This window comes from Rhyacophila brunnea, unplaced genomic scaffold (genome assembly GCF_057557595.1).
Source record: "Rhyacophila brunnea isolate RB1 unplaced genomic scaffold, BYU_Rbru_1.0 scaffold_4, whole genome shotgun sequence".
Taxonomy (NCBI): domain Eukaryota; kingdom Metazoa; phylum Arthropoda; class Insecta; order Trichoptera; family Rhyacophilidae; genus Rhyacophila; species Rhyacophila brunnea.
This window is the reverse complement of record NW_028233068.1, coordinates 16,116,089-16,136,391: the sequence shown is the minus strand read 5'-3', so window position 1 is coordinate 16,136,391 and position 20,303 is coordinate 16,116,089. Positions and strand designations below refer to the sequence as shown.

The window sequence follows — 20,303 nt, the reverse complement described above, 5'->3', positions numbered from 1 at the left end:
ATTTTATTGTTTATTTGTTTTTCTGTTAGTAAGGAAGAATAGGTTATACTAGAGAATTAGATAAGGTGAGTTAGGGTAAGTGCGGCATAGAAATCGATTAGATGAACTTTAAGTGGATGGTGATTCTTCGGGAGTAGATACGAAATCAGAGGTTTTAAAAGTGTTGAATTAATAATATTTTTTTTCTAACATATTTTATAAACATTTTTGTGGTAGGTAGAATAAATTATAATAATAAAAATAGTAGACCTCCAAATAAGAACCTCATATTATTGATATGCTGAATTTGTGAAGTGACACCTTTTCTTGAACCTATCATATTGTAGGTTCAAATTCAGTCCAAATATTTTTCAAAAAAAAATCTAATACTTATTAATGTTTCTGAGGTGTTTCAAATTGGTATATTAGTTATATATATCGGTGTGTATGAATACAAAAGTTATTCATTTTTTCATGAGCTAACATTACAAATTATAAGTTTAAAACATTCACAAGATGGCATAAAAGATGTCTGTTATTATTGCGTTTTTATTGAATTACAAAAACATGACTCATAAAAGAAAGCAATTCAATGAATATTTGTCGAGGCACAATTTTTTTTTAAATTTAGTACGCAACAATCAAGATTTAAGAAACCATTATTATAATAACGTGTATTTGACGGCAGTACGTTTTGGTCGCCGCGGAGGATTTCGGAACATTAGTGTATATAAAATTAATAATTGGTTCTTTAATTAGTGTACAGGCTTAACGGTATGTAATGTACATTATATTATTTAGAAGAACACTAACTGAGAGAGTATATCACAACCAATAGAAAAAACTTTCTTTGAAAAAAGTAAGCCAACCGGTCGGGAATCGAACCCGGCATCTCCAACGGGTAAACGCCCCAAACTAGTCGCATTCAGCCATTATGCTACGGAAGACATACTAATGACGACAAATATTTAAGCATTGGCTATTAAATACCTACCACTCAGCGCTCTTCGAAATCATGTTACTTCGGCAATCGATTTTTGTTTATTAAATCAAAGTAGGTAGTTATTTTACTATTACAACGATTACTAACCGACGTCTAGGAATTTCTCCAATATTTTTTAAGCAACTTCTTGTACTTGCTAATAATTTTTAATTAACTATTTCTTTTATTCAAACGAATAATTCACAAGATTTAAGAATATATCATTCTGATTATTGAACATTATATTATTTAGAAGAACACTTACTGAGAGAGTATATTAAATAGTATAGACAATTAAAGTCCACCTATATTTTATCTAAACTGCTCAAGACCAAAATATTTTTTTTTTTATAAATGGGTCACCGAACGAATACCTTCAGTACTTCCTTGTAGCCATCGTGGTTATTAAAGTGCGGCCACACCGGCAACAAGTCGCGCGACAACTCGTTAAATTTTACGATAATTATCATAATTGCTTAAGAAATTTTACGATAATTATCATGCTTATCGTAAAATTTAACGAGTTGTCGCGCGACTTGTTTTCGGTGTGGACCCGGCATTAGATTCAATTATCTTACAATATCTCACATGCTGCAACCATTTCAATAACAAGATAATAAATAATATAATAAATATAATAAAACTACATTTTTTTCAGTTTGACAATCAGTGGTACTATATGATGTTTGATATTTTAGTCAACACAAATTATAGCACCTGGCATGCTTCCTGTGTTAGAAATAGAACGATACAAATAATTGCGACTTGCCAATTTGATTGTTACTGCAAAGAGAGTAGAGGTCATTTTTCCATGAGTCAAATAATATTGCTTCGGACTAAATTTTGGGGAAAAAAAAGACGTCCTTACCCGTTGAAATTCCAGATCGTACTAACGTTAGAAATAAGAAATTAGAAAAACTGTATGGATTAATCGATCAAATGGTCTCTTTTTGTTAATGTTGCAAAATAATTATATTTCTAAATTGTCTGAAAACAGGATAAATACATGAAAATGTACGACGTGTTTTGGTAATATAGCGTCACTAATTGTACCGAATTTATGGGGTTTTATTTATTTTTTTATTATAAATTATTATTTATAGTATTACGGAAATGTTATATTATAATAAAAAAATATTTTTATTGTGCAGTATATATTATTTTGTGAGAAAAAATCATTCAAAATTGGCTGATGTATACTCAAACTAAAATGGCTTTAAAATCTTTATTTTTCTGAAATTAAAAAAATTACGTGGGTTAATCAATGAAATGTATTGTTTTACCCATTTCTCTCATACAATATATACCTGCAAAACTATTATTAAGTTCAACATTCATTGTGGCGTGACAGTCGTTTTGAACAATTTCGAAAACAGGACTTACTATTTGTCATTTATTTTAAAAAGTAAAGCGATTCGAAAAATTTTAATGACACAGAACGTTTTAGTTGAATACTATTTATTAGATTTTAAATAAATAAAGAGTTTATTGTGTATCAATTCGTTTTAAATATGCTTATCATTTCCGCGATTCCGAGAAGACAGGAAAAAACGGGTCCAATGGCCTTAACGGATTGTAATATCTCTTTGAAATTTTTCTTGACTTCTAAACAATTTATCCCTTTTTCAATCACTGTAATCATTACATTAAAATATTTAATGGTTAATCATAATTCAAACGTTTTAATGTAACAAGGCGAATAGACGCTCTTACCCCCCCAGTTGGGTAAGAGCGTCTAGTTGCATTATCTCTCAAAATATTATCAATAAACGAAATATGACAACATAAGTATTATCGAATGTTTGAAGTACAATATTTTGATGGTTCATGCATGTAAATTTCATTAAGAAATAGAATATATTTAATGAAATCAAAAAAGTTGGGTAAGTGCGGCATACTTAGTACTAGGGATGTGACTGTGGTAAAATAAAAAGATCAAATATTTTTTTGATATTTTATTTGCTGGAACGTTTTATGTGTAGGTACAACATAAAATCCATATAAGTTGATTATTCCTTAATTGTAATACGAAAACACTTTTTCAAAATTAACCATAATCGATAAATATAGTTTTGAAAAATCACATGGCTCGTCCCAGGCAGATTTCATAACACTCAAATCCAATGATAGGAGCAAATGACTAGAGTGAGGAGGCAATTTCAAAATGGTTACATTATTTTTTTTTTTTGCCTCTTCTATTACGTTGAGATAAGATTTGTGACCATCAAAAATCAACAACGTAGGCCCAGATGTTTCTATTTCTTTCACAAAATGATTTTTAAATAATTTTCAAAAACTACAGACTCCATCCATCTATTTTTGGTTGCAGCATATCTTGTGCCAGAATTTTGGGTTTTATCAGTCCATTGATCCCATACATACTTCCCCTTAAATACGATCAGGGGTGAAATTTTATCCCCTTTCGCATTGCATCCTAATAATACTGTCGTATTCTCTTTTCCTGCAGAACTGATTGTCCTTGTGGACGGAAATCCAATTTCACCCAGAACTTTGGTTCTACTTGGGTCTTTTGAAAAACTAGTTTCATCAATATTGTATATATTTTCTGGTCTATTTTGAAGGCACAGGTTTGTAAGTATGCCTTTAAGTAGATCATAGTATTCGTTGATAATAAAGGGATCACAAATTTTCTTCCTTGAATATTCGACGGCTTGAGGTTTTTTTATGGAAAATTTGTGTCTTTTACAAAACGCTCTGTACCAATCTTGGCCGGGAATTCCATTTTTGAATGGTGTTTTCAAATAATTTTTTACAACATATTGCAAAACTAGTTCAATAACTTCTTTTTTCGTTAAAGCAAATCCATATTTCTCCATAACGTGTAAATTCTCTGCAATTTTTCCTTCAATTTCATGTGATTGAGCTGATGTTCGTCCCATAGTTTTTGACTTTTCACCTCGCCTCCCAATTACGTGAGACATAATGGTCATCCTCAGTATTTTATATTGTTTGGAAGCTTGGTAACCACTTAGATGACCACTTTTTACTTCTTCAGCTGCTTCAAAGATCATCATCATCATCAGGGGCGCGACAACCCGGTGTGGGTCCCGGCCTCCTCCAACAGCTCCCTCCACCTGTCCCTATCCAGTGTGGCCGCTTTCCAATTTGGTACCCCCAGAATACGGCAGTCACTGGCAGCTCCATCTAACCAGCGAATCTTTCGCCTCCCTCTTCTTCTACGTCCTATTGGATTGCTGGACATCACTCTCTTTGCCGGTTCATTGTCATTCATACGGTGCACATGACCTAGCCATCGCAGTCTCCCAATCTTAATTGATTGAACTGCGCTGCAATCTTCGTACAGTCCGTAGAGCTCAGCATTATATCTTCTCCTCCAATTGGTGCCATCCCTGATCGGTCCATATATACGGCGGAGAATTTTTCTTTCAAAGATGTTCAGGGCTCGTTCATTTCGCAGATTTAATGTCCAGGTTTCCGATGCGTAGGTGAGCACTGGCTTTACAAGTATCTTGTAAAGACTGCTTTTAGTTCGACGAGATAGTAAGCGGGACTTAAAATGTCTTAACAGACCAAAGTAGCATTTATTCGCAGACATGATTCTCTTGTTGATTTCTTCTGTAATATCATTATGTCGAGTTACAAGAGATCCAAGGTATATGAAACTGTCGACCGTATCAAACTTGTATGCACCAATATCTAACTTTGGTGCGACTTCTCGTGGTGTGACATAGACAGGCATGTATTTAGTTTTTGCCTCGTTTATTTGTAAACCCATTCTTTTGGCAGAGGCTTCTAGTGCTGTGAATGCCCTTTTCAGCGCCAATTCTGATATGGCAATGATGTCGATATCATCGGCATACGCCAGCAGCTGCACAGGCTTAGTAAATATCGTGCCGCTGCCACGGGCATCAATCTTTGCATCCCGTATCGCCTTTTCTAGCGCAATATTGAAAAGAAAGCATGCCAGAGAGTCACCTTGCCTTAGGCCATTCAGTGATACAAATGGCTCGGATATTTCCGCTTGAAGCTTTACCCGGCATTGTACTGGTGTCATTGTCATCTCTACAAGTTTAATTATTTTCGTCGGAATTTCAAATTCAGCTGCTTCAAAGAGTTCGTCCTTTGTATAAGAAGCAGCCTTGTTTGTCTTCCGAACATAATTTCTTGGAATTTTGGAATCTGAAACAAATTATTCTCCAATTTAACTAACATATTGATAAAAGTGAATTGGTCAATATAAAATATAGTGACTATATGCCAAATTAAATTCATTTATTACATATCGAGGAAATCAATGTGATAAAAAATATCTCCGCCCCACAAAATAAATAAATAAAAAAAATGTATATACCCACTGAAATCGGTTATGTACATTATTACTTATAGTATTGTACGTAGGTATAGGTTAGAATTTGAAATAAATAATAAGTACTAAATAAAATGAGGCGTAGAGTTACAAAACCCGCTCTGGGCCATTTAAAAAAAAATTGAAATTATATCATTTGTTAATATAATGAATGAATTTTAATTCAATTACCTATGTTTATTAATATATCGTACTTATAGATTAGCTTAGTTGTAATAACGATACATAGTTAACAATGCTGTGCTATCTTGTAGAAATTCCGTTATTTTTATACTTAATTTTTTTTTTTTTTTTCGACCATGTCCGATCCTGATAGGATCATATGGGCCTCCACAGAGTGGAGGTTTGCATTGACAGATTTTGTTTTTTACGAGAAATGGATGTCAGCCACTTGCTCAACCTATTAGGTCCATACCCTGACACACAAATTGAAAAACAATATGTGTACTTGCCAGACCCAGGATTCGAACCTGGGACCCACGGCTTTATAGTCCAACGCTTATGCCGCGCGGCCACCGTGGGCGTGTTAACAATAAATTTAAATAATCCCACTTTTACCTATTTGTACATAAAAAGTAGACTTTTATTTTTCGGATTTAGTTTTCTGAATTTAATACTATAAAATAACTAATATACCTGAGTAGATTATAAATAATATTGCTTAAAAATATTATCATTTTATTTTTACATTTAATAAATAGGTAAGGTAGGTTTCCCACATTCATGGAATTTGAGTGACATGTAATGGGGTGATTAGTAATTTAGAGGTAGGTACTTAATTCCGCTGGGTTTTTTCATTTATGCTATTGATATTATTAAATGTGTTATTGCTATTCTAAATAAATAATAATGCTTTGTATCAACACAAAGTATTTTATTTCCAAGACAAGTACATACCTACCACTATTTAAAAAAAATATTACATACCAATATAACAGCTAAATATGTAGGTGCAATGCGAAAATTATACAGCTGCCAGCAGTGACGTCCCTAGACAAAATGCCGCCCCTGGGCAGCGCCATAATTCCGCCCCATTTTTGTATACAATATTTTTTACCATCCGTGTTCATGTCGTTTCTGGTCACCAAGGACGTCGAAGGGCAACAGAAGTAAACTAGACATCGCAAGCCCGACAAAAAATTACAGTCCTGTTAACCATTTTATATAAATTAATGCATTTTGTTTCCAACCAGTGAGCTGATTTTTTTAAAGGAAAGATAGTTTCATTATGAAGTACTCAGTTTAGGTAGCTATTTCTATATTATATACCAAATGATTCTCCTCGATTTGCCGCCCTTCGAGTAACTGCCGCCCCCGAGTGACGCTCAATCTGCCTACCCCCACGGGACGTTACTGGCTGCCAGTAGGTAAGAATGGCTACAAAATATTTTCTAGATAAAGTAAATTCTAAAATATATTACATAATTAAAATAAATACGGACTTCTACTGAACTATCATCTCCTGTCGACAATGTACCACTGTGCACCAAACAGCGCTCTTTTTAAAAAATTACGCGTCGAACGCCGCTCTGTCAGGTAGCGACTGACAAAGACCGCTCTTGGGATAATTAAAATGCATTTATTTACGGCTTATACATTGGATTTGACATTTTATTATACTTTTCCGTATGTAACGGAAGAAGTATAACATCTAAAATTACACTTAAATCAACATAATATCCCCAAAACAGTTTTTCGTGATTTACTCAAAACTCAAAAAGTCCCTGGAGCGAGTTTAGTAACTCTACGCCTCAAATTAGAAGTTGTGAAAAAATGCTACACATTAGTTACAAAAATTAATATTTTATGATTGCATGGCACATCACTAGCTAAAACTTATCCATACAAAAATATAACAGTGCATGGGGGAAGAGCGTCGGACGCTCTTACCCCAATGATATTTTTTGGTGGGGGAAGTGTGTCTAGTTTAATAAAACATAATCAATGGCAATAATCGCAAATATTAAATTTAGACAATAAAATATCATTTAAGATAAAGGTACTTACTAAAAATCACTTGTTTAGAACGAAAGGTTGTCGAGATACAGATCAATTGAAAAAACGTGTCGATCTCGGCCGTTGACTTCAAATAACTGACAATATTTGAAATGTCATACTGACCTTAAACAATGCTATTATACTGCCATCTTTGGATGGTGTGTGTGTATTTACATGTGTAATAGATACCCACAGATGTCACAACTTATATTTAAAACACTAAAAAGTTATTGACTATAGACGCTCTTACCCCGTAGACGCACTTACCCTAACTCACCTTACATCAATTATAAATAAAAAAATGTTTTCACATTTATTTTGTAGTTCAAACTTAGTTATATCTTTTTATTTCTAAATAAATATGTATACATTATTTTTTTTCTTTTGTTTATGAATGTAAACTCTCAATATTATTACTTATTATTACTTTATACACTATTGAGCATACACAAAAAAAGTTTCAAATTTTTTAAACATGTATAGAATTATTTATTAAAAAAAACGAATGATTTTTATGCAAAAACTGCTTGGGAGTTTTCACATATGCTAGGCTAAATCAGGCGGGAGAAAAAGGGTTAAGAAGCTTTCCAGACGGTAAAGTTTGAAATAGGAACATTTTGGTATAACTAACTCAATATGTCATTTTTTCGAATTAGTGTCGTCTGCCCCAGAACAGTGACGAAATTATCTTTACTGTTAGGTATTAAAAAATGTTTTTTTTTTTTAAATGTTTATTTATTAGTTTATTTGTACTTCTTCTTCTTTCTCGGCACTACATCCCGGGACGGGATTTGGCCTCCTCTACAATTGTCCTCCACACGCTCCTTTCCCTGGCTGCTCCTCTCCAGTTATTTGTACTTACTCTACAATTATATATTATAATAATAGACCCACAATGGGTTTTGTCCAGATGCACAGTATCAATTAGGGTGAACTCGGTTTTTGAATTGAATTTGAACTGGTAATGGTGAGATTGATTTATACTGCTACCAATTTTTGTATAATATGATGAGTATATTAACTTAGGTTTACAATAAAAAAAAATTAAATTGTCTTTCGTCTGGTTTCCCGCGTTACACTTACCTCATCACTCGGGCAAGTGTGCCCCATGTATGGGAGGTACCTTTATATTGCATGATATTGAAACACTGAAAACTGTAAATAAATACACATTATAATGCAAAGATATATTTTTATTTCGCCCGGGGATTCCTTGATTTCTGAGTGCGTCGGGTATTGAAAATTTCTTTATGGAATCGAACCTTCTCATAGTCACCCATGCATAGTGGCAGTTTGTATTCCTGGGACCGATCTATGATTTCTCTGACGACTTAATAAAGTGATTATACCTACCATTTGTAAATAAGGGTTTTAATCCAGAGGGTTGGAGCAGACCCTTTTTTGAGTTGCTCCGCTCCAGGACCTAATACTTGCTCCAGTGTCTGCTCCGCTTCAGGTATTATAATTTAATTATAGTATTCCGCAAGGATAATTTTGAAATTTAGATATGGTACTGCCAAAAGTTGGTAACTCTTGAAATCATGTTATGGAGTAATCACAATTTGAAAGTTTGACATGCCGTCTAAAATTAGACATAATGCCAGACCTTAATTTTTTTTTCTAGCATACATTCCTAAATTATCATCTTACCAACTTTTGGCAGCAACCCAATACTAATAATAAAATTACGTCATAAGGGACTTTTTCTGTATATTATGGTAACCGGTATTGTAAACAAATTTGAGCACCTGCATGGACTTAATAAAACAATGCAAGGTCGGAATGAAAGTATATTGATGTGCTCTGATAAATTAGAATGAGTTAAGACAAGAATCTCGACAAATGTACCAAAGGACCTACCAGACTACCATTGAAAACAAACAATTGATTTTGGATCCGTCTCAAAAACATTTAACTTTGCTGCAAAAGAAATTTCATCATTACTTTCATACAATCAATACGACTAGATTCGAAAAGCTTTGGCAACCAATGCTGAGAATTCTATAGAAGCGCTTTCACTATAAATTCGCCGATGTTCCATTGGCTATTTTCTGGATTTCGGTTAATAACGAATATCCTCGGATTTCCAACAAGGCTATTGCAGTTCAGCTCCCATTTTCTACGACATATCTAGGTGAGAAAAGTTTTTCAACTTAACGGCCCACGAGTGCCGGTCAAAATGGAGTTTTATGGTATTTTCAGAGCATAATTCTGGACATTCCCTAAACGTTGTAGATAATCTATTTATATAATTTTGAAGCCTTATTACCCTTTATATTTATTTTAAACATTTGATGACTGCATAAAGTATTTTTATTACATAAAATAGTATTCAAATCTCTCGATCTAATGCATGGTTTCCCAAACTATGGGTCGCGACCTACCAGTGGGTCGCGAGCAAATATTGAGTGGGCCCTAGCCACTGTATACATGAATTAAAAAAAATAGGAAGTGATAAATTTGATATTTCATTCAGCTATTTATAATTCCTAAAAATTGAAATACAATATAGTACTGTCTGAAATTTCCAGTCATTTATCACTGTTAATAAATAACTTTGACGACAATTTTGGGGAAGAGATGAAAAAGTTTGATTCGTTGCGTTGGATCTGTAACCCATTTCAAGACGACTTACCAACTAGTATGTCAACAAAAGCAAGTGAAGAACTCATTGATTTATCAGAAGATACGTCACTGAAAAATAGTTTCAATCGTAAACAGTTAACGAAATTCTGGCTCTCAGTTGCTGATAATTATCTTGCCTGTTCGATGAAGCTATGAAAGTCCTCCTCCTCTTTACTACCTCAAATCTATGTGAGGTCGGATTTTCGGCTATGGTTAACATTACAACTAAATACCGAAATAAATTAGATATATCAAACTCACTGCGATTAAAAGTAACTAAAGTTGAAGTTGATACTAAAACTGTAATGAAGAAAAATAAGAAACAAATACATCCTTCCCATTGAAATAACTTTGTAAAACAACCTTGCAGGTGTAGGTATTTAAGTAATAATTTTTTTTTATTTAAGTTGTGTTTCTTATTTCAACAGTCTTTCATTCATATTGAATCTGAACATTACCAATATGTATGCCCTCTTTTCTCTAAGACAGCTAAGAGGTGGGTCCCAAGATTGGAAATTTTTTTTAGATGAGTCGGAGCCCAGTCAACTTTGGGAACCACTGATCTAATGTTTTAGAATATAGTCATATTTCAGTACATCCATGTGCGCAGTAGTGGTGTTAAAGATTTTTTAGATTTATTAATTTTAAAACGCATCTATAAAACAAACCATCGATAAAATTAATGTTAACATTATATAGTGAAATATTTACGACAAAAAATTATATTTTATAATCTCTGATCCCAAATTTGATAAAAATTAGGCATTTTATTATTTAAAAAATGGGCACAATTAACACATTTGAAGATAATTCTAAAGATACTGATTATAAGCTATGTCTTTGACCATTCAAATGTGATAAACATCTCACGAATAATGATTGTTTTATAATAATAAATTATTGAGTAATTAATAAGGTAGTATTTTTTTGAAATACGCCATTTATATTGGCATTTCCCATATGGCCGTAACCATAAATTGACAAACGACAAATGAAGTAGGGAGTAAGATCACGTTAACGCGCGTGTTTGAACATGTACCGAACTGAAATTTTTTTTTTTTCGGTTTAGTTTGTATATTTTTAATTATTTATCAAATAAAAAAACACAATTTTATGTAATTTTGGTGCATAACCCCCCCCCCCCCACAAGGGGGGGCTGACAAAGCTCTAGCCTGGGTATGGCAGGTCAACCAGATAAGTGAGATAAACACAAATTGCTCTAATAGTAAAAAAAGGCGCTATTTTACTGCGCTGGTATTAATATTTTAAAACATGTGATTGTAGGATAGAATTTATTATTATGTCAATCCTTGACAAATAAGTAATTATTATTCCTATCCGACGACAACTAACCATAATTCAAGTGGATGTGTTAATAAATACAAAAAGTCGCATATAATCAATACCATTAATTTTATCTCTAACACCATTTAAAAAACGCCAACGTATGTGGGGTCCATGTTTTTATGTATAAATTTTTTTACGTGTGGTGTGCCGTGGAATTTTGGGAAGACCTTTAGTGTGCCGTGGGTGAGAAAAGGTTGCGGGCACTGATCTAAGGGGTACAATAATTAATAGGTGGATGTAGAGCAGAGGGGGCAAACTGCGGGCCGCATGTGGCCCTAGTACAATGCAGCAATAGTACGCGATTCATTTTCAATAGATATTGATAGTGTACCGACAGAGCTACAACATCGAATTGCATCGTCATGAAGAAATCTCCAAATTTTACAATGCCATTAATTCAGACAAATTCGACCAATCTAAAGATTATGCATGAAAAATGTTCGTTATTTTTGGATCAACCTATATTTATCGTCGCTGTAGGATTGGTTTCCCGAATAGACCAAATGTTCAGGAGACGAAAAATAAATTTCATAATCCTATATTTATATACATGGAGATATTTAAATTGTTATTTTACAGCATATGAATGATGTATTCATTACCATTACAAAGTAATTTAAAGAAAGGGATGGTTCTAGTCCAATTAGATACAAAAAAACATTCTGCATTAAAAGGTCGATTTCGACAAAAACGGATATTCGGGAAACCAATCCTATAGCGACGTTATGTAAACAAACATTTTCGATCATGAACCTCAATAAAAATTCTTTACGATCAAATATCTCCGATGCCCATTTACGAGCAGTTTTGAGAATATCAACTACAAAATTAACACCTGAATTTAAAAAAATGTACAACAGTTTCATTCTTCTCATTAATTTTTTTGTAATGTTTATTTTTTGTGATAATATATAGTGTATATCTAAAATTGGTATTTTACTTGCGGCCCGCCGCTCATTTTGAATTCATTTTGGCCATCCATCCTAAAAGTTTGCCTACCCCTGATGTAGAGGTTGCTGGATTAAAATAGTTCTGCGTAAGTACTTCAAAATGCATAACACCAAGGAAGCGTGAAATCCGTTTAGAGAGGCCTTCAGTATTAGATTGGGCTTACAGAACCCCAGTGAAAAATATTGCCATGAATGTATCATCATGGATCTTCTCTGGCCATATCTCATGTTTTCCCTGTCGGTCGCTACTCTAAGTAGGTATGGAATGCTGAGCTCAAGCCAGTTTTTATTTTCGATATTCGCAACTTTGTCTTTCTAGCTGTACACCCACAATTAAGCCGCGTTGACACGGTCCAAATATACTTGGACCGAGTGCCATCCAAGTGCACTCGTATGACACATCTTCATACTAATTGTCTACTGTCTACTACTAACGCGGTCCAAGTAGCTTGGATAGGAGTAGTTTGTATGAAGATGTCCCGTACGAGTGCGCTTCGATGGCGCTCTATCCAAGTGTACTTAGACCGTGTCAACACGACTTTATAGGGGGATAGGGCCGAAAAAACTACCTATCTTATTATTCTCAGTCCCAGGTATACCCACAATAAATAATAATACACCAATCTTGATTAGAACAGTTTGAGTATGGTATAAAGTAAAATAAATATTCATTTTGACATGATTTGTTGAGAAGAAATTTAATTTTGATAATCTGCATGGCAACCATTTTTTTATAAGATCATGATCATTACATTCGTGCATGCAATAGCAAAGCAATAGTGAATCGTATAATTCACTAAAACGAGTTTTAGGTCTTTATGAATTTTGTTAGGTGGAGGCTTATGAGGGTTCATTTAAAATAAAACAAAAATCTATTAATAATATTATTATTAAATCATCGTAAAAATAATGCTTTTTTCCACTATTATGTCCCAATTAACATCAATAGAATGATTGTATAAATTTATACCTTGCATATTTGCACTTTTCAACATTCTTGATCTTGACTTGGTCTATCTATGGTCATATTATTCGAAAAGTGAACTCATTCAAGATGGCGATAGAAAGCTAACTTGGAAAATTGTTGACAATCGGTTTTAAGGTTAACTTTTGACAATGAGTTTTGATGTATGACATTATCAGTTCAGTTAATACGAGTATATCCTAAAATCATTCACTTCAATACATTAAAACTGTACCCACGCAGTTAAATCAGTATTATCGCAGACAAATTGGGAGGTAGTGGTTGAAACATAATATAAAAATTGCGTAAACGGGTAGTATAGAGCCGTCAATCGCGATTTCAATATCAAGAATATTGTGGAATGTTTGATGCCGAAAAGTGTTTCATGTTGTTTTCCTTGTTGAAAACTGGATGTGATTTGAAGTAAATTTCATCGCGACAATAATTCGCAAGCACTTCCCTGTCAACCTTGCGTCCTTAAATCTTTCAATTTTCATTTTAAAAGCCCCTCCCTGTTCAGTTAATAATTTTTGTGAATATTAAACCCTCATAATGTCGAAGCCGGAGCACGCCCTGCTGTTGATCGACCCTCCGATGGAGTTGAAATTCGAAGGCCCCTTCAATTGCGCAATTACGTGCGTGATTAAACTGACAAATATTACCGAGAAGAAGGTCCATTACAAATTGAAGACGACAGCGCCCAAGCGATACTGTGTCCGTCCCAATTCCGGTGTGCTGCGCCCCAAATCCAACATCGAAGTCCAAGTTTCACTCCAACCATTTATTTATGACCCGGAGGAAAAAAACAAACACAAATTCATGGTCCAATCTGTCATCGAGCCGGAGGGGTCTACGGTGACAGCTGAAGAACTATGGAAATCTGTTGACCCTGATAAAATAATGAATTCTAAGCTGAAATGTGTGATTCAGCTGCCGCCTATTCCCGGGTCAGAGCAAGACACTCAAGTCGATTCGTCAGACGTGCCATCCGACAGGGGGCAGAAGTGGACCGAAAAGGCTCCCGCCAAAGCGCTACCCGGCCTAGGGGGAGAAATTCAAAAGGTCGCCGCCGAAGTCAAACAGCTGCGAGGCGAAGAAAGCAAATTGCGGCAGGAGAATATTTTGCTGAAAGAGGAAATAATGCGATTGCGTCAAGAGTACGGTCAGGAGGCGATGCGCCACTCCTACTCACCTCCTACGCAGACCCACCCCGATTCCATGTCCACGTATATCATTATTACAGTTCTCATAACCTCTGTAGTCGCCTTTTTCCTTACAAAAATTGTGGGGTGGTAAACTGCCGGCAGCCTGTTTTTCTATTTAAATAATATAAATCAATATATTAGTAGTCCCCCCCTATCATGTATATTGACTTGTCTTATCGTTGTTTCTCAATACAGATTATGTATTCTTATTTAAATCCTATTATATTATTATATTTAATCACCATAATATGGTAACTGGTTAAAGTAAAGTAAAGTAACATGACATGACATGACTATGTCAATTTATAATATCATTTTTAACAAATTGATTGACTATCAGCCTCGCCATTTATACCAACAGTTACTGCCTATGCCCTATATCTTGTTTCTCTTCAGGTTTCCATTTTGTTTAAAATCGTCCCTGGTCACCTGTGTGGCGATAGTTTTTCTATTATAACAACAGCAGTACATACTACATAGGTACTACTTACTAATAATACAATACTATATTATATATTATAACTACAAAAAGCTGCAGCTTCTTTATCGAGTGGTTATGGCATTTATTCGTTTTATCATTTTAATGCTGCCGGCTTTCTTTTGGATGGGTTTAATGATTTCTTAAATAATATATTCTAGTGACGAATACCATGTATTAGTTTTAACGAATGCTGGCATTTTGAGATGCTTGCATATGGTTTTTTCAAGTTGTCTAGATTACAACGTTATGTTGTATCATAAATTAATGCAATAAACATTGATATTCATAAATAGTGGGTTTCTTGTTTTTAGATAACCCGGATTCTTTCATTGGAAATGTTATTTTTAAGGTGAAAGTCAACTCTAAATTTAAGTGTTTTTAATTAATAATAGAAATGTAAATTTCCTGCTGTTTTTCTCAACATGTTTACTTTTGCTGCCTAGTCTCTGAAGTCTCTGAAGAAATAATGTTATGCCCAGCAAATGGATAGTGTCATCATTATTCACTAACATGAAAATTTCAATATTCATACACTGACAATTGTGTCGGCATTATAATAAATGCTATACATAATATTTGTATATTTGACAATGAAAATTTGAGATTATGGATAAACTTATTCACTTTATGGCTTCTGAATAGTTTGTAGTATAAAGAGACATCGATGAAGTATTCAAATTAAAGCTTCTTAGTTAAATAATTGGTCTTTTATTTTTAATTGTCTATTTCTATTATCCTCATGTGAACTACAGTCTGTAAGAAGCATGCCAAAGTTTTATTTATATGAATTCCCATTTATAATTCAACAAGACCCTAGATCCCAAAATAATCCTAATCGATTTACTAGTGCCAGATAAATATATAACGTCGGCATTGTTTGATCATCTTTATTTGGGCCGAATACTCAGTATCGCGATATCTCGAAAAATGTATTATCGTACAAACGAGATAACAATATTGCTCAGGTCCATGGTTCAGTTTTTGGAGGAATATCCATGAATCTGAAATGTCATAATTTTGAGTAGCAAACAGTGTTGCCATCTTTTCAAGGTGGAATTATAGTACAGAGCCTCCAAAATGATAGTATTTGGGGAAAAAAGATAGTACGCGTTGTCATCTCTGTTGAAAATGTATATTAAGTATTTTGTTCTCAGAAAAAAAAATAACTGAGAATTTGAGAAACTCCAAGACCCCTTTTTATTTAGGTACCTACCTCTTGCCATCAAAAATGCTTACTGAAGAATTCAAGAAATTTCATTTTAAACCAAAGTCAAAGATTTGTTTACGTTTTTCAAGCAATGTTTTTTTCCAAGTTCTCCAACTCTTCTTATAATGCGAAATTATAGTACTTTGCAACAATTTATCGAACGGAAATATCGAAATTTTAGCACTTTTTACATATTTTTTTCCGATATTCAAAATTATAATAATTTGGGCATACGATACCGGTTTTATATCGTACATAGTACGCGGACCAAAATTATAGTACAAATACTATAATTATAGTACGGTTGGCAGCACTGGTAGCAAACCTTATACCATCGACAATATGACAAGTGTCTCAATGTCAAAACCACAAACGACCTGGATGCTAAAAATAAAACCAAAATTATTAAGAATATTCAATACAAGAAAAATAAATAGTATATAGGTACGTATATCGATGTGATGTAAAAAAAAAAGTATAAACGTACCTAGTAATATCATAATCAACCTTTTTTTAGAAAGGTTATCCTTATCTGGTAATACTACGCATGATTTTATAACTTGGCAACTGTACAATCGACAACTGACGTTGGTTGATGGCCGTTATTTTTTGAATATTACATTAGAAACACTAAATAAAATTAAAAATTTTATTGCAAAATAATAATATATTTGTAACATATTATTCTTTTAATATTTTGGGATACAAAGCAACCGTGATTAATGCAAAATGTGTGTTGTCTTACGAGACTGACAGAACAAATAAAATTATAATACAAATACCACCTACCTACTTTAGGTGTGTGGTTTAATGTCAATAAATTGTTTCGAATCAAAGGATTTTCCTGCTGTTTAATGAAGGTAAGCTTTTATTATCGACTGTCGATTAATGTTTATTTATTATATTTGAGTGGTAAAGTATGTATTCTACGTCTGGCTGGTGGCTGGTGTGCTACATGCTTATAATAATATGTTGACAATATTGTACAGTAAAAGCAAAACAATGATTCGGTTCGTGGATTGTATGCGTACGAATACGTATGCCGTTTTCAGCGTAACGGGCACACCGACTGTCAGGTAATTAGTAGCACGAGTAGGTGTAAACATCCGCACGCACGCCATCGACCAACCGAATCATTGTTTTGTTTTTACTGTACCTACCTAAGTCTTTCTCCTAGTTCAGGGGTAGAGAATCAATGGCTCGCGTGCCACCAGTGGCACCCGAGATGATTTTGCATGGCACGCGTTTAAATAGGAAAAATTCCTATACTGATAATCAATGACAGATCGCATTGTATAAAAAATAGCAGGCGAATACTCTTCAAGAGTAAGCATTATGTTTAATGTAAATATATAATTGCATAGGTCAGTCCTTAGGCTTTATGTGTCACATATAATATTATCGCACTAACCTCATCGGGTGGTGGAAGATGCCGCGCCGCGAACCTCTGATTTTGATCAATTTACAATGCTTGATACCACTGTAGTAAGAGAATGCCTAATCTGATCGGAGCAATTCTACTGTCAAGATGTGCGTAACGAACCAAACTAATTAATAGATTAACAAACAATTTCATTTCTACCCAAAAAAATGGCTGCACTAAATAAAAAAAAAACTTGGAGGACTAGTACTTAGTAGTAATTCTGGCAGACAGTTTCAAAAATGGTGGACCGAAACGTAGGTATGGGGTAATTGAAAAAAGTGATACAACATATTATGTGTGCTATGTTCTGTGAGTGGTATCTAGAACATCATCATTTTTATAGAACTCTTACAAACAATTTTTTACCCATGAAAAACTGTTCGACACATCGCAGTCAAAAAATAATATGTGAGAAATTTTGTCACGCGAACGTAAAAAGGTTCGCCAACCCTGTCCTAGTTTAAAAACATCTGTAAAACCAAACTCGATATTATTTTTTGACGTGAACACAATTGTATTAATTCATAAGCATATTTCTCTAAAAATTAGAGTTTATTAAGGTGATTCATCAGTGAAACGGCAAATGATTTTCAACCATAGGCGCGATGAAATTTTGCACTCGCTCCCATTCGGAGAGAGAATGTAGAGCTGGAAACACGTCATTTTGCTTCGTGATGGCGACGGCCGTAATAATTCTTAAATCGTGTAAAGATGACTTAAAACATTACTCATTTACTTTAAAAAGAACAAATGCAATGAATAATTATTATTGTTACTGTTAAAACAATAAACAGAACATTAAATGGACACATGTTGGATTTATAAGACAAATTATATTTGGTTTGACATGCCTCATTTGCACCCGCGACCCGCAATCCGCACATCGCCTAGCGACGATCTTTTTAGACCGTGTCTCAACTGAGGTATGGCCTTAAATACCTACATGATTTGGAGAAAAAAATATGAATAATATTTTTCATCATTCAGCAGTAGGTACACAAGGGATGTTAAAAAACCTAAAGGGCTAAGAGCCCGCTGGAACAATAAGCGGAAGTAAGTTGCAAGATAGTGCTAAGGACTTAAGGGAGCGGTGATAGCGAGGAGAAGCCAACAGTTAAGAGTGGCCACTTACTAATTGTAGTCTAAGAAGAGTGTAACCCGCCAAGTCTTCAAAAAAGAAGTTAAAACCGGCTTCAGGCAATGAAGTAACTCAACAATATGTGCATTACATAATTTTCGGTAGCTCCTCATTCAGTCGTTGGTTGTTAAAATTTGTGAAAACATTATTGACACATTCTGGCCACAGGCAGGCTTCTCCCGGTGTAAAATAATCATTTAGTAGTTATAAGCCGAAACGTAACTCTGACCTCTAGAAACGGCTTTATAAAACACTTAATCTGATTCCTTGCTCAACTGCTTAATATTTTATTTATAGGTAAAGGCCTTCGTCCGGTGCGTGAAAATCACATACTGGGGGGAGGTGTAATTAAGATAAATTTTAAAGTGTAAATGATGATGGATGAAAGCGATAATTTTAAGACTAAATAAAATATATAAATAAGAATTCAAATGTTGTAAATTTTGCCTTTTGCATTGCGCAACACTAAAATCTTCACGCTCCGGCGCCGAATTCTGCCTCGCGATTCGCCGAATCCAAAGATCATCCGATCGGCCGATTTGGCCAAGCACGAGAGCTCTTTGGTGAGTCGGCGTGGGTTCGAAGGAATTTTAAAAAAGGGAACTCCGGAGTAAAAAGTTAGTGAGCGTCCAAAGAGCTTGGGAACTAGAAGGTTCTGCGCGACTCACTAAAAAAAACGCAAATAAACTTCTATAAAATTAACAAGGGGTATCATTTACCTTACACCTAACATCCCAAAAAAAAAAAATTTTAACACCACTCCGGACATCATTACTGAGCTAGCTGAAGAAGACGACGTTTGTAACCTGAGAAAAGCCACGAACCCGTCCTCATGCTTTCGGAGGTGTTAATGACATTAAATAAATTAAATGAAAAAAATGAAATTAAAACCAGGACATTCTATATCTTAGATAAATGTATATTTCGATTTCAACTTGTCGTTGAGATGCACTTTCGTCATTTTCATGGTGTCCAAAAATTAACAATTGTTACAAACTTCAATGAAAGTTAACTGCCACGAGTGAGTGGCATCAGACCCAGTCAGTCTCTCTTTCCACACCCTACCTGCCGCACTCTCGACAACCGAGCCCGGAGGCAGTCTGCCATGTGACATTGATGTCAGACAACGTGTGATTTACTCATTTTTTTTGATAAATTAATAATTTTTGATGTTGTACATACTCCTAAACTGTACTGGTTACATCTCACGCCTAACCAGACCAATTTCCAAAAAACCAATACTGTACTGCTAAAATTAGTACGTATGGTCACGTTAACATAAATAACTTGAGTGTTTGCATGGAGTCCCAGGCACCTCTCTACTGTGCGGTTGGGACACCAGGTGCTTTAATATTATATAATGTGCCTTATTATTTATTTCAATTCAAACACTGAATATATCATCTTCGGCCATATCTACCCCTTAGATGGAGCATATGGACACCTATGGGCGCCTCCAAGAATCCCTGTCGCTAGTTAGTCTTTTTGCATCGTTCCTGGTCATACCAACATCCCGTATACACTCTATAGATAGTATTTAGCGGAGCCAGGTCCAACGTCACGTCATCACACTCAGTGTGATGAGAGGCTGTTATTATCTATCTAATCATAATCTATGCCTCCAGTAGTTATTATTATGTAGGCAATGACGGAGCA

General features: G+C 34.4%; 2 protein-coding genes across 5 annotated transcripts in view; both read left to right on the top strand.

Annotated features, from left to right (window-relative positions):
* The window catches only part of LOC147066976 (uncharacterized), a 42,271-nt gene that overhangs the window by 3,425 nt on the left and 18,543 nt on the right, over positions 1 to 20,303 (top strand). For 2 of the 4 annotated variants that reach the window (XM_085954565.1, XM_085954567.1), the window contains exon 1: positions 16,684 to 16,946. The exons of 1 other annotated variant lie outside the window; for it this stretch is intronic. In XM_085954565.1, coding sequence (XP_085810691.1) covers positions 16,941 to 16,946 — 6 coding nt within the window. In that variant the 5' untranslated portion in view covers positions 16,684 to 16,940. Of the gene's footprint in view, positions 1 to 16,419; positions 16,531 to 16,683; positions 16,947 to 20,303 lie in introns of those variants that run through there. One more of the 4 variants, XM_085954568.1, reaches the window with a different exon arrangement.
* On the top strand, positions 13,128 to 15,579 carry Vap33 (VAMP-associated protein 33kDa). Its single transcript, XM_085954597.1, has one exon. The coding sequence runs from the start codon at positions 13,746 to 13,748 to the stop codon at positions 14,487 to 14,489; it is 744 nt and encodes a 247-aa protein (XP_085810723.1). The 5' UTR covers positions 13,128 to 13,745; the 3' UTR covers positions 14,490 to 15,579.

Bases quoted from the DNA above. Each gene is read 5' to 3' on its own strand.
- Vap33 (XM_085954597.1), top strand. From the start codon at position 13,746: ATGTCGAAGCCGGAGCACGCCCTGCTGTTGATCGACCCTCCGATGGAG.